A 16,056-nucleotide genomic window follows, 5' to 3' on the forward strand; every position below is an offset into this window, starting at 1 on the left:
ATGCAGTCATTTATATTTTAACTGAGGTTTTTTTTTTTTTTCAATCATGAACCCATAATTCATGACCACGGCTCTTTTTCATTGCAAACGGTAACAGATGAGGCACCAACCCACACACAGATCCGTTCAATAAATTGGGATATTACTGAAAAGTCATTTCATTTCTGTAACTCAATTAACAAAATGAAACACTTTATATAGATTAAAGACATGCAGACGGGTGTTTTCGAGTCTTTATTTCTGTGAATTGTGGTAATTTTGCGTTTAATAAAAACATGACGTTTAAGATTAGAATATTGTATCAGATCAATGTAAACTTTTCCAATAAAGAAAGGTAAGCTCAATAAAAAACATGTTTAACAGCTGTTTGAAGGTTGTTTTCTGCAAAGACTACTTTTAATCTGACAAACAATCCTCATTGGAATGCATATTCTAATGAATTAATTTATTGTGACCTGAATCCAAGTTTCAACAATCAGCTGGGGCTTCCTTTCCCATGCTCAAGGGTTGACAGGGAGGCTGAAAATTGTGATCTCTTGATAGTTTGAACATATTCGCAGGTCTCCTTTTTAAAAAGACTGGACACATCTCCATTGTCTGCCACTCCGCAGGTGTTGTTCCAGCCCTATACGTTTCACTGAAGAAGCATGTCAACCACAACAGCCAAATGTCCAACGTCTCCTGGGCAATTCTCTTACAAATCACATGCAGCTCTGGGACCCTGCCTGCCACCAGGGAGCTTTTTAGCTTTTAAAAGTCAATTGAAAAACACTCCAAGCCTTAGTTTGGACTTTGCATTCTTTTCTATCTTTCAACTTTGAACCGCTTACCAAGAATGAACTCACAAAGACATTTTAGCCTCCTGAAACCACCTAAGATCCCCTGCCACGGCTCATTTGTCCCATGCGCCGTGGCGTTAACACATATGACAATTTTATGATGCGGTAAAAGCCACCGAGGGCCCTTCTGGGAAGGCGTGCGGCTCCCAGGGCAGCATGCGCTGAATGAGACAGCTTCTCTGAAGTGAAGATGAGAATTTGGTATGTTTTGCCACATGGGACTATTTTTAGGGAGCTTCCACAAGCAATGTGGAGCATTCTTGTGATCCTGGATTAGCATTGGTTGAAAAGCTTTATCTTTCTGGTTCAGAACTCAAAAATATTGCAGACTCAACACGGTATTTACACGGTATTTGCTTGATTTAGCTAATGTCCTGTTATGTTGCATTACTCATCCATAATAAACAATTTTAAGTGCCCAGATCTATAGATCTCTTTAGCTATGATTTGTTTTTCATTTTCAATTAATCGGCCATTTTATGTTGTTAAACAGGAATCATTCAACTTACATGAATTAAATGCCAGCTCTCTTGAAATAGATTTTCTGTTCATACATCACTCTATTCAGTTTCTTCAACTTTGTGTCTGTGAATTCCTTTTTAATAATTAGACATATATATTTTATTTATAGCACAAAAATAGAAGAATTACCGCTGCCCTACATAGTTGGAGAAGAGAGACGGGCCGACCTTACTTGAATGGTCCTCCTGGGCGTAAAGTGGCTAATTGCCAACAATAACAGCCGTTCTTCTCTTTCACTAATGGAAAGTGTTTAAATGCTTGCCCTTCCTGTCTCCACTTAAAATCACTAGACCCAATAAAAGGAGCAAGGTTTTTCCATTCCTGCTCACCTGTTTCCTCAAATGCAAGGAATCGCATGCAAAACGCAACCGCAATATCAGTCATAGCTTATGATGAGCTTCAATAACTCTGTTCCACCAAATAGCTTATTTTCTTTTAGCATATGTCCTACGCAGCAGTTACAGAATGTCATTTGTTCACTTAAGTATTCTATTTCCTCTCAGCCAAGAGCAAATCAGCTGTTATCAAATGCGTGGTCTGTGTAAGAAGATGGGAATTATTCATACAGAGCAACAGTGGTCCAAAAAAAGAGAAAATGGTAAAATAGTTGAAAGGCTCCTGATGTTGACAGACAGAACAGGATGAGGACCAAAGCTCTGCTACAAACGCGACAGACCACGAGTTGCACGAACTGTATTTTTTCCCCCGCAGCTGAGATCTTTATATTTGGTCAGCTGTGGAAAACGAAGCGGTTGCTTTTAACTTACCCGCACACAGGCACGTTCTCTACCCCACCAACCTCCGCAACCCGAAAACCTTCCCCACCGACACATCACCTTCATATGATGTCCGCCCGGAGGAATTCAATCTCACAAACGCAATATCATGAATGATGCATAAGACGGGGGGGAAAAAATGCATTTACCCTGGCGACAACACAATAAGCTGTTGTTGCAAACACCATAATGTAAAAATACAAAAGTTATGGTGATGAAAATATATCATGGATCTGGGAAGACATTTGTAAATGTTGTCTATCTGCGAGCTGAGGGAGCGCTGGCAAGGGCAAACTATCCTTATGGAAAATCCCCAATTTTTCCACCAAGTGTGGAGGAATTGGTCCTGAAATCTTCGGGGAGCGTAGCACAAACTAGCTTTGCATGCAGTTCTTATTGCCCACTTAGGCGTGCATTAGTTGTCTCCTTTTTGAAGGAGCACGGCGCTAAGGCTGGCATGCCCATCTTCCATGTTAATAATGGATTTTTGATATAAGCTCCACATGAAATTTTAATCTCTGGAATATTAGCTCACCGAGGGAGATACAAAATCAAATCACGGGGTCGTGATTAAGCGGGCGAAGCCCATATCGACCCATTTAAATTCATATTAACCCAGCATCAAAATGTATGAGCCGTGACACTGATGGCAGACATAATTTAGTGGTGTTATGTCTGTTTTGCAAAGTAAAGGTGTGATCAATTCATCACACATCTTCAAAAGGGTGAAAATGAGGCTGGATTGTGGGACTTTCAGGAGGCGAAGAAATTTAAAAGGATGCACCTTGCGGCGTTCGTGTTTTTAATGTCAGCAATGTCAAAACCAAACCGGTAAATCGTATTTACTCTACAACAAGAGCTGATCCTATGGGGTTTATGATTTCATAGCATATTCTGTACCTTCCTTGCTATAAAGATTATTTAAAAACATCCCTGTTGTACCATTACACATTTCTCTATTACAATAAATGTAATTACGTGTCTTTTATTTTGAGATCAGTTATTGACTAGAAAATTATGTTAAAATGAGTAGATATAATATACTTTTCGATTTTTCATATTTTGTCATTTGAAAACTGATTATGAAACTCTGACTTTTGCTACTTACTAAGGAGAGTATGTGGTAGTATAATGGTTTTGTAGATTTTACCAAAAATGTATTTAAGTCAAGATATTTCTTTATGTTTTTATCATATCATAATATCCCTAAAGAATAATATTTTTATCAGCAATCGAGTCCCCTAACTGAGGAATATGAAGATTTTGGTCATGTAAGCATTGCAATACACAGTCAGAGTCAGTACATTTGAATATTTGTTGTGATGAGGCTTGTTTGTCAGATTAAAAGTACCATTTAAAAATAACATCCTTTAAACAGGAAGTTAACATAATGTAATTTTTGTAATGCAATTTTTTTGGTCTGATATAATATTCTAATCGTAAATGCTTTCATTAGAGGTGAATGGAAAATCATAATTAACAGAAATACTGTAGAGGCTGGAAAACATCACTCTGTGTGTAGTTAATGTATATAATGTGTTTCACTGAACTGAGTTACAAAAATAAATTAACTTTTTAATAATATTTTGTATGACTGTACTATGCACTAACTAGAAAGTCCCGTTGAGATCAAAAGTCTGTGTTACTTAAATAAAACAGAACAAAATGCTATGTTTCATCTTTTCTAGGAATAATTTTTGACCGAATAAATACTCTATACTACTGCAAAAATCAGTTTTAAGACAGTTTTCAAAAATGATTATTCAGTTTAGTCAAGTACATTACAAAAGTTTAACTATTCTTTTTTGAATTGTCCTTTTATGTTTCATCAGTTTGAAACAACAAAATATTCACACATAAATATATAATTTCTTGGTCCAGAGTGATTTTACTATATATATTTCAAACTCACAGGGCCAGATTGATCAGTAATAAATATAATGTTGCAGGTTAACATTTTCTACAACGGCTTTATGTTGTCACTTGCAAAGAATACCTAACAGTAGTGAAGAAGTTCATTAGCATATTTGACTGTAGTGCTGTTAATAAAGGAGAATAAAAATTTAAATTCAAGTTTGTTGCCGATCGTAGTAAACATATTTAAAAAAGCTCAAGTAAACAGTTTCTTCCTTCTTTGAAGTGCATCATTTTCCATTTTAGATAAACCCAAAACGTTAAAAATTAGTTTATTTATTAAAAGCAATTCTATATGAAATAAATAATTGCTTTTATAACAATCACCAGTGGCAAAATGACCCCTGATGATGCTTCTGGAACAGGCCAAATGTAACTGAACTGCAGCGTCTTGGAGTCACCATTGCAACCATTAGATACTGTCTGCCAAACAACCTACATAGATTGAAGTGTAAACATTTGGAAATTTGTAAAACTTTACTAGGACTTTATTTTGAACTGTGTACTTTGTTTAGAATAGACTAAGGTTGAGCTTTATGGAGACAAGCAGCCTGGCCTGCATGTTCTCTAGAGCTCTTCCACTGTCCAAAAGTATAAGGATATCACTTGGTCATGAGTTTTCTGCCCCATGTATCTGTGTTAAAAAGGCTAGCTGTCCAGGGTCCCCCCCCCCCCCCCCCCCCGTCCTTGTGACCAGTGTAGATGGGCACCAACCCCGAAAAACTCCCCACTGGTTTGCAAAAGGGACGATGGATGAATGGACATACCAAAAACCTCATTTAGCACCATAGCGCTCCCTATGCCTCATGTTTGATGCATATTTTACTCCAGAAGAGAGCAGGCCCAGCTGAGAGAATAAGTCAAGCAAAGCACCACCGCTGTGTTAGCATACTCCAAGTCTCAATAATACATCACCTAGTTTTGTTCCTTACACAGCATCTATCATCGCGGCGTAGCACGGCGACGATGGCACAGCCATTTTCCATAGCTGTTAATGGGACAAAGATTGACAACGTCTGCCTGTTTGTGTACAAACTCCTGCGCCTGTGCATCTAAGTGTGACTTTATGCTTACGGCCTGGTGCAGGAAGGCATTATGAGTAGAAATCTGTGTGGATAGGGTGTGGGCCTTTAAAACCAGACTAAATACCTCAGCGCCTCTGGGTTCTAGGACACACAGGGTTGTCATTGGCATGGATTGCACTCAAGGGAAGAATTGCGTGGCTGAATGATGTGATATATTAAGGTGTGCTCTGCGGCAATGTATGGTAATTTGTTAGACTTTTATTTAATCAGGTACCACTGAATACCAGCCAAACGGAACGACGCGCGAGCAAGGTGAGCTTTCAAATTCAGGCTTTCTTATCTTTTGTCTCTTTTAAAGGAATTTGTTTTCAACGGCGTCGCTCCACGTGGCAGACATTAATCTGCCGGTTGCTGTAAAAAAACGATAAATAAAATTATGGACGTTTCAGTATCCACCATCTGTTTTTTTGTGTGTGGATAATCCTGTTGAAGCTTCATGGGCTTGATTGATCATGGCAGCATCCCGATGTGTAACCAATGTGATCGATCAGTGTAGCATCTTACAGAGATTACAGGATGATTTAAAAAATATATATATGTATTCAGAACAGGACAGATGACAGAAAGTATTGTATTCTTTGACACAATAAATTTCACAGGCTATGAATAAATACAGTTGTAATATGTCTCTGCCTCACTCCATTTTTCATTTTCTGGCAATTTGAAACCCTAAACACCTGTAATCTTTTATGCGGAGTTTACATTGTTGCATCAGATCTTCACTAAGCTCAAAATACATGGCCGTGTTATTCCCCATATCTAAATCCAGTGGAAAATCTTTCAGTTGAGCTGAAGAAAGGAGGTGCTCAAAGATCCTTATCCATTTATGATCCATCCTTGTTGTAGTTATAGAAGATGAAGTGTTGTCTTGTTGTAAAATGAGGCTTTACAAAGTGTATCATTTGCATATAATGCCAATAAGTGCAGTATCTGTGATTTTGTTAAAAAAAAAACTTTGTTAATGAGAGATTTCTTTCTGCACTTAATAGTCATACTTAATTTAAAAGTTGGATTTGGGTGTGCTGGGATGAATGTGTTTTACTAGGTGTTTTACTGTATGCATCTTATCCCCTACCAAAATATACATTTGAAATAAATTTACTAGGTATCTACAGATTAATGTAACATTTATCAGATAAATAACTTCTTACTATACAACTACTTTTAAGCTGAAAAGTTTGACAAGCTGTACAGAAATTAGTTTTGGTGCTCATTAACAGCATCATTAAAATTGTGCTGGAGTGACTGATATTTCTGATATACACAATATACACAATCATTTGCTCAAGTGTGTTTTTTGTTTTGTGCTCTGGGCGATAAAACAGAATCTACCCCTCAAAGTCTTATTTTTCCAGCAGAAGGTTTGAATCTGAAATGTTGATTTCAGATTCAAACCCGGTGAGCAAGAAAAAGACGTAGCATTACCAGCCTGTTCTTGTTATGTTGCCTTTCTAATGTAAAACGTCGCTTTGTGATTGAAGAAGTCTTGGTTGGCTATGTTTATGCATATATTGCATTATATTGGGTAGCACCATATTTTTACCATATTTTTTTTTTTCAGATTTGCAAGACAAAATTCAGGCATTGAAGTTTTCCCCTCTGTCATATACAATTTAGGTCCAGATTGCAGAACTTGACATTTGCTGTATGTTGAAACGTGTTTTGTACTGTAGCAAAGCTACAGTGCTATACAAAGTATTCTTACGTTGATTTTTATATTTTGTAACTTAACAATCAAAGGTATGATACATTTATGTGTGATGCACCAAGTTACAGTATATATACAGCATAAAAAGAATAGATGGATTGTAGTCTTATTGGTTTTCTTAGCAGAATTGCCTCTCCTTGTGTCAATGTTTTTATTATTATTTTGGTCATCTCTCCACTGGCTTTGGACATTTATAGAAATACATTTTTGTTGTGAAGAGCTGCGGATCAATCATATGTACCTAGATCTGGATTTTCTAACACATGCATGTGGTTTGGTCTCTGGCTGTATGCTAAGGGTTGTCTTGGTTAATAGTGACACTCTGACCAAGTCCCACTTCTTTTTAGGCCTTTAACAGGATTTCCTCCTTGAGTGTTAAAGAAAAGCTTCCCCGCAGCATGATGCTGCCACCGCCACGTTTCTTTGTGTGCATTGTGTGGTCAGGGTGAAGTGCAGCATAATTCACAACCACACAAAGCTTTTTAAACGTGGACTACAAAGCCTGTGTTTGTCTAGTCTTACCGTTTGCCGTGTCCGCTTATCTAAGGCGTCCTTTTGGGAAAAGCTTTCTTCTTACCACACTTTGATAAATGTCTGATTTGTGAAATGTAAGAAAACAGTTTCCCTTTGACAGACAAGAAGGCTCAACTGAGCTGGGCCTTCTCTAACAAACCTCAGAGGCTCTCACTGAAAAGCTATATTTATTCTATCAAACTAACTTCAGCCTACAATCAGTTTTGTTTAGATGTTTAGGTATAAAGGAGGCTACATTCAAATACACTCCACACCTTTCAGTACTTTTTTGATGGGGAAATTGGTTTGATTTTCATGTCAGATAACATTTGTGCACTTATGTGTGTTTATCGATCACATAAAGTCCTAATAAAGTACATTAGATTTCTGGTTGTCTCTAATAGCATAAAAGCAAATGGGGCATGAATACTTGTAAAAGGCGCCGCAAATAGTGTGTTCGGATTTAGGAAGCTAGCCACGAAATGCTCTGCTCCGTGCCTTTCTAGTGTTAAGACTCCGGGCTGGTTGTGCCGTAAATTACTACTAGCATAAAGGCAAGCTGTGATGTCAAGTCTTGGACATGGAAGGCGTTTGAGTCTCACAGCGACGGAATTATAGAGTGCGGAGGAAACATTTGACAACAGCTTCTGCAAGAAGGTGATTCAGCCATCCGCTCACAAGTGGAAACAGAAACTGTTGGGGAGCACTCATCAAAGGGCAGCAAACTTATCCTCATGACTTTGCCTGCTGTTGTCTGGACCACCTGATTAACCGGCTGACAGAATGATAGGTTCTTTGTAGTGCTACCTTTTTGTCTCTGCATTCCCTGGCTCCTCACGAATTAAATTCAAGCTTTTGAAGTTAGCTCGTATGGCTCTCCCTGCCCTTACACCCCCACCCGTACATCTTCCTTCCACTCGGTTGGGCTTTTGTCCATTGAACTCATTCTGTTTAGCAGGGCTCCCATAGCATGTTCTGAAATCCTCAATCTATACACACAACAACAACAACAACAACAAAGAAACACATCTTGTAACAGCAGAAACACAGCAGCTACACCATCCTTGCTGTTTTCTCCAACCGCTTGACACATAGCCCATTGTCATTGGCTTTTATTGCTCCCCTCCAAGCCACTGTTCAGTCACACACCGGTTTAAAATGGCATACCTGAGGGTAGTGACTAGTATGTTGTTATCCCAAGGATTGACGGCCAGATACATACGGAAACACAGACTGGTGTGACTGAGTGTGTGTTTGCGCACAAGAGAAGCAGCCAGGAACCCCTGTAGTGCCAATTATACATACAGCTCTAATCTCTTGAGCGGGCCGGATGCATGGAGAAGGACAGGAGACATGGATGCAGGGCTGAGGAGATGAGAGACAGTGGTAGTGGCAGGAAGGAATGGCAAGGACGTGTGCGAACCGATGTCAAAAAAGGGAAGGAGGAGAAACAGACGAAGCGAGAATCAACCGTGAGAACAAAGAGCTATGGCGGTACGGTGCCCTGCCAAAGTATTTATACCCATCACTTCTTGTCACATTACCGCCAAATACTTTAATTTAGTTTATTCATTTCAGTGCAAGTCAGTTTGTTCATATCGCACCAATTTACGACACATGTCATCCCCGAGGCACTTTACAAAGCCAAATCCATCTACTCGTACGGTAAGGTTGGTCAAAACGTTTTATGTCCAAGAAAACCCAGCGGTTTGCGTCAAGTCTTATTGACTTGCTGCATTCACTCCTCCTGAAAGAGTGTGTAGCCACAGTTGACGGTTGCCTGTGATGTGTCCCTCATCCCGAGCACGCATGCAATATCGTGGTTTTATGTGGCAGAAGTAGAATGAAAAGGATACACGGTTACAAAATAAATCCTCACTAGCGTCGTGTATATATGTTCCTAAACCCCTGACTCCACTAAATAGATTCTAGTGTAACTAATTGCCTAATCAATCAATCTTTATTTATAGGCAATTTTTCATTCAGAAGGTCAACACAAAGTACTTTGCATAAGATGAAAACAGCATCTATCTCTTCGTGTGCTGAAAAATGTCTTACTTGGCTTCAAACGTGGGGAAAATTAAGCCGGTTTTGTGGAACATCGAGTCCCGTGGGGGACGGCAGGTAAATATGATGCTTTTAAAAGACATCTGCCATGAATAGTGCATGTGTACTGAGATCACGGATGTGGAAGTCACAGTGATTTACAGCGAGCGGTGTTACTCCTGCTGTGATGTAATGGTCTCATTTCTTAAAATTATTATCGTCATCATCAACTGGCTGTCTGGAAATGACATTTCAATCCTGCATGAGCTCGCCGCAGGTGGTTGGATAATTGTGAGCTAGACTAATCAGGAAGTACTTTATGCTGTCGCTTTTACTCTCAAGTCGTCTGCATACTGCACGCTGAAATGCATCGCTGGCAGTCATGCTGTTCTTAAATTAATGCTGTGGAGTTTGAGAATCTGCTGCATTGATTCTGTGGCAGTGGAGCTCCTGCGTTGATTGTGTGGCGTGTGAGAGCCCATGAACTGGGGAGCAAAGCTACGCTGGAGCGTCATTTACCTCGGGCGTCACGTCGCCCTGTAATTGAATGGCGTTCTATTCATCTGTTAGCATCGCCCAATCAAATTGGAATTGGACCTGAGTTCAATAGGAATCTGTAGAAAGACTGGAAAATGATGCCGCAGGCGCATTCCATCCAATCTGACAGAGTTTGAGCTTTTTCATAAAGGAGAATCGACAGAATCGTCCTCTCCCTGAATGCATAAAACTGCTGGTGTCCCCAAAAAAAACCAAAAAAAAAAAAAACACATGCAGCTTTAATAGCAAAATGTGATGGAAACATAGTGACACGAACGCGTTGGCAGGAGAGTGAGGGCAGCTCCCGTAGTCTGTAGTGTTGCATGCAGAGCCCCAGGTCAAGACACGCATCTGTCTCTCAAACTTTTATCAGTTAAAGGGATCCAGCCCTGAGAGCCCCATCGGCAGAGCAAGAGACTTCTGAAGCTTGATGTCTCTTTTTCCTCGAGCATTATCAAACGGCAGCAAGGGCTTCCTTTAATGCGTTATAACTGCCTGTCATGTCAGCTCCCTCCATCTCTCACTCTCCCCCCCCCCTTACCTTTTATTATTCTTTAACCTCCCTCACATCACCAGACTGAAAATCACCACCTTTTTGCGGTTTTTGTATTATTTTCCACTAATACCCCCCCCCCCCCCTCCCTCCCCCTCACGGCGGCATGGTAATGCTCTCCGAAATTACAGTGAGGTAAACAGAGCAGGGGAGTGGAAATGAAATAACTGCTACAGGGCTGTCAGGTCTGGCAAGGGAGCCATCCGTCAGCAGGAAATGACACGTCGTTCACCCCCCTCCCACCCCCCCCATCCTGTCACGCGCACACAGTTTGATTCCTCTTCTCCTCCTGGTGGCAAGGTGAAGGAATTATGCTCATCAAAGCCTCACTGCAGCCTGGAGCCTTTCCATTAACCTCTTACAACACTGGTCAATGGCAGGGGGATGGACACATGCAGCAGATGGGGCTTTTAAAACGTACATGCTAACACACATACGCGCGCGAGCGTACAGTATACGCAGTAATCGAACAAAAGCCCCATACATAATCACATCGAGATCACACACACACACACACACACACACACACACACACACCTCAATTACCATTTCATTCATAGCCTGATAGCGCCGCATGTGCAAGAGCTGACATTAAAGGAAATTAAATCTCCTTGTGGAATGGGCCCTGCCCATCTCACCTCCCCATCAAAATATTCCTCTATCCACTCCTTCTGCTCTAACCTTCTCATCTGGGTATTTAGAGCTTTGTGGTGCGGAACGTCATCAAAGAGGAAAAGTTAGTGAGGCGGCCGCGCTTAAAGGAGGCCTCCCTGCGATAATACCCGCGCAAACGGAGCCCCTCTACAATTAGCCCACGCACCTAAATTACCGCTTCACATGCTGACGCTTTCAAGCGCTGCACAGGCTGCGCACGCACGCACACACGCGCACACACACACCGACTTATCATTGGCTTAGCCCACTGAGTGAGTCACTAAGTCAGTTAACTCTTTGATCCAGACCCCCCTTCCTGCTTTCAGATATGAATCCTATCTGACATAATCCTGAAAAACATTGGCTCACGCAGCCAATGAGAATCAAAGAAAAGTGCAGCTGCAAGGCTACGCGCTCTCAAGGGACTTAGCTGATAGAGGGACGCATGTACAGTAGATTTTTTTTTATTTACAGGCAGATTTAATTAAGCCTCATTGAGATGTCAGATCCTGCATCATACAAACTCGTGTGATTTTTTTTATTTTATTTTTTTATCAAGCGCTCCAAAGCGCCCAAACGCAGCGGACCCGGAGAGGAAGGAGCTTGTTGGGTAATTCTCTTCATGCTTAAAAGGAGAAAACGTTGGGATCTCCTGAAGGTTTTAATCAGATCAAACATGCCTTGTCAGATAAGGAAGCTAATTAATCAGGGGAGAGACCAGACCTCTCTTCTAACAGATGGAAACAGGCAGGACATTGGTGGAGACGCTTCCTCTCCTCATCCTTCAACGTTTCCTGATCGTCCGTGGGATGCAGAAAGAGATCGACCGGGACAAGACTTTCTCCCAGTGAATCATTCAGTCTTTAAGGATTCAGTCAAAAAAAAAAGATAGTCATGCTGCCTGACGTTTTTTTTTTCATAACCCCCAGCTGAGAAGATGACAGATTCCTGAATTTAAGATTTACTGGAGCTGCTGTTTATGGAACTTAATATGCGTATGAAAAATCCTTTTTGACACTAAATCAACTATATTTAATGCGCCGTTTCTTGACATGAACACAAACACAACTGCTTTGCAGATTGTTTAAGTTATTTTCTCTTGACCAGTCCTCTTTAGTATATTTTTGTGTCTGATTATACCATATTCCTTTTTGAGATCTCTTTTTCTATTAATATCTTTAGTTTCTAAAAATGTAAAGTGCAGGGCACACTTATTACCTTATACTTCTGGGAAAGATGTGTAAAAAGTCTTAAATACAAATCTACTATTGCAATGGCGTAATTCCCTCTAGAAAATTGAGCAAAATACAAATGTTATAATATTTAGATCACATTTTCCTGTTGGAGAATTTCCACATTAAGAAATTATCGTCTCTAACAATCACTGGATTGGTCATCGTAATGATTGGTACAATGGACAACCCCTTTAAAAAAAATTCTAAATGACATTTAAGATTTATACTTTATTTTTAAAGTTAGTGGTAGAGTTAGTAACTCATAACGTTTTGTTTCCCTGGGGTCAGAATATTTTACATGCACCACAAGCAAACCGGAATAGGGTGGTCATTCATTCTAATAACGGGATAAATAAAAATCATATACCCAATTTTATGTAAAATATTTTCAACGGCCACATCACGGTGTTTTGTTTTTTCTCCCCCACTATTAAATGTACTCAAATTAAAGGTGTAATGTATCTTACATTTCCAGTGTTATGTAATGCTACTGCAACAAAAGAGGAATTTGTTTTAAGACTTTTCACACGTTTTTACCAGGAGTGCCATCACCGTAGGTCTTAAATTACTGTTATTCTAAATACTTTCAGTTTATGTCGTCATGAATTGACAAATATACAATTGCAATTATAATAATGCATCTGTGCCAAATGCAGTTTTTCTAAGGCACTTTTTTTTTTAGAAATCATATAACAGATTGTTTGAAGGGATCTTTTCCCGCAGGTTTACAGCACATAAGGAATAAGAATAACTTGATTCATATGCAGTGCATTTGGGCAAAAAGGGTTCTTTTATCCCAAAGATCTTACATCTGTGATTGTTTTGACCTTCGTATTACAATGAAGTCAACCTTCAAACATGCCACCTCAAAATAAAAGAGGACGCATACATGATGTTGCTGTTGAAATGGATGTAAATCTCATCAAAATCTCATCAAATGGTTGCTCTCATTATATTTCACTGGCTTGTTACCACGCTATAGTTGGCCGTCTGTGGTGCTGCGTTTGCCCCTGGCTTATCTAACTCACGATGGCCCCTGCCGCAGCTCAGTGAAGGCTTCAGCGATGTATCTCATGAACAGAGAAGCTCTGGATGGCTGCCTGATCGGATGAGTCACTTACTACCTGGAGGAAGGATGCTATGCTAATGTGCTTACAGCCTACAACATCATAAATCCATAATTAGCCGTGAGGGTGGCATTTCATGCCTAATTTAAGCGCTGAGTGGTTTGAGACATAGATGGTATAGTAAGTTACATTGTGACTGCCTGGCTCAGTGGATGATTGACTGGTTGGGCAGTCTCAAGCTGTTTCATGGGGGAAACTCACAACTACCTCGGGCTAAACCCGCCACCAGCTGTGCAGCTTCACCCAGCAAGCAGCGGCTTCTGGAAAATACATTGAAATCTTTGTTCCTCTTTAATGTCCTCCATCTTTTCCTCTCATTTGATCTCTAAACTTGACCAGTGAACAAACAGACGGCCCCATACTGCTCTTGTAGACATGTGCACAGTGCGAGATGTTAATGCAGGCTGCACTGTCATGAAATGACAACACATGGGCTCAGAGTGTGAAGCGGGTGAATTATTGATGCATCCATCCAGTATTTGATCAGATGCACACGTTTGTCACGCGCTTTTAACCAGATATCGGTTTCGGTTTTGCATACTTCAGCCCATTTGGTGATAACCCATTGTTATTTGCTCTAAAACTGAGCGTGAAAGATTTGCTTCTGTAATTGACTTCCCCCTCCCCCCTAAATCCCTCTTCTCTCATTTTTGTCGCCGCAGCAACAAGAGCAGGACCCCACCAACCTGTACATCTCCAACCTGCCAGTGTCCATGGACGAGCAGGAGCTCGAGAACATGCTGAAGCCCCTGGGTCACGTCATCTCTACGAGGATACTTAGGGATGCCAATGGGGTCAGCAGAGGAGTCGGTTTTGCCAGGTAAACAAAAAAACATGCAATGCTGGGTGGAAAATATAGACTTTATTTTGTCCTTTATTTGTTCCTAAGATGAAACGGATACCTTTAAACATCCATGCGCCGTCTCACTAACGTGAGCTTTAAATTACAAATGTTATGTCTCGGGAGTGATTGGCGATATCTTGATGGCGCACAGTTATCAAGTAATGGTTCTTTAAACTCTGAGAAGCTCCCTCTAGAGCCGTAAAAGCCAGGGCACAACCGTTGTCAGTGATTGGTAGCGTTGCTTTTGATGACTTCATTGAACCTGGGTGTCTGAGACATTTGGCGAGAACAGGAACAGATGCATCTGCGTATGTTTTCCTATAGGTGTGCCAGCATCATATCTGCAGAGACTTCTTTGCCCACTACGTCAGATGGATTTGTCTCTTCAATCATCTGCACCATGTGCTTTTGTGCCTACATGCACACATGCATTTAGTGCTAAACAGGGCTTTGTAAAAGTATTAATTCTCCATTAACCTTTTGGATTTTTCTGCCACTTTAAAACCACAGACTTCAGTAAATTTTGGAATAATGTTATGTGACTGACCATTACACACAAATACACATTACTAACAGTTACTATAAGTGCAAACTGGCAGGAGAATGATAAATGGTTGTCATAATTGTTTACATATGAATATCAGAAATGTGTGGCATGCATTTGCTATTTGCCCCTTTACCACGCTAAATAAAACCGAGTGCAAACAAGTACGTGTAGAAGTAATCTTTTATAGGCTTGTTGGAGAATATTATTTGACATTACCGTGAAGACCAAGGAACACAGCAGACAAGTCAGTGGTTGGATGGGGAGATTTATTGAGATAAGAACAGGGCGATCCTTGGGGGGGAAAAAAAAACATTAGAGGCTGCAAAAAAAGAAAAAACAACTGAGAATGAGACAACAGCGATTATTGCAGAGGAAGTATTCACCTCGGCAGCTGAATATAACAGGAAGCCACACTTTTTAGATTTTCATTTATTAAAAGAAAAATCCTGGACATCGCACTTCACAAATATAGACCACTTTGCACTTGTCTGTCCCATAAACTCTTGATAAACTAGATTGAAGTCTGTGGTTTTAAAAAATGTGAAACGTATCAAAGGGAGTGAATACTTTTGCAAAACAAGCGCCGTGTCCATGCGTTTTACAAGCATCGTGGGATGGTGGCGTTTACACCATACTGTAAAGTCACCGCTGCTGTATTTCTAAAACTAAGCCTGTCATTTAACAGTTTACTCCGCTTTCTACTTGGGAAAAGTTTCCTCCACAGCTTATTAATCCCCCAAAGTCATAAACCACTCTGTCCTTGTCCTCGACAGCAGCCACCAGGCTCTCATTCCTCCCCGTCTTACCCAGAGGAGGCCGGTGACGGCCACACCATCGCCATCTTGAAGGGATTTTTTTTTTTTCCCCCCCTTAATCACCTGCTCCGGCTAAAGTCCTCTCCTAGTCCCGGTTCTATTACTGAAAGGTTAAAGCAGGATAGACAGGCACACATACGCGCGCACAAACAAGCATATGCGCGGTCTGGCCCCACGTGCAAGCTCATGCGCACGTTTAACAACAAAAACTGGCCTCTCAGTCGCACTCTCTCCCCAAAAAAAAAAAAAAAAAAAAAAAAAAAAGTGGGCAGCCCTCCTGCGGACCAGCAAACAGAGCACAGCAACAACCTGCCACAGGCCACCTGTTCGAGCAGCCCTCA

At 40.6% G+C, this 16,056-nt stretch overlaps 1 protein-coding gene across 7 annotated transcripts in view; it reads left to right on the forward strand.

The window, feature by feature from the left end:
• rbms3 (RNA binding motif, single stranded interacting protein) overlaps positions 1-16,056 on the forward strand; it is a 434,538-nt gene that overhangs the window by 296,060 nt on the left and 122,422 nt on the right. For all 7 annotated transcript variants that reach the window (XM_036145333.1, XM_036145331.1, XM_036145337.1 and 4 more), the window contains one exon: positions 14,172-14,329. In XM_036145333.1, the coding sequence (XP_036001226.1) occupies positions 14,172-14,329 (158 nt within the window). The remainder of the gene's footprint in view (positions 1-14,171; positions 14,330-16,056) is intronic.

This window comes from Fundulus heteroclitus, chromosome 13 (assembly GCF_011125445.2).
Source record: "Fundulus heteroclitus isolate FHET01 chromosome 13, MU-UCD_Fhet_4.1, whole genome shotgun sequence".
In the NCBI taxonomy this organism is placed as follows: domain Eukaryota; kingdom Metazoa; phylum Chordata; class Actinopteri; order Cyprinodontiformes; family Fundulidae; genus Fundulus; species Fundulus heteroclitus.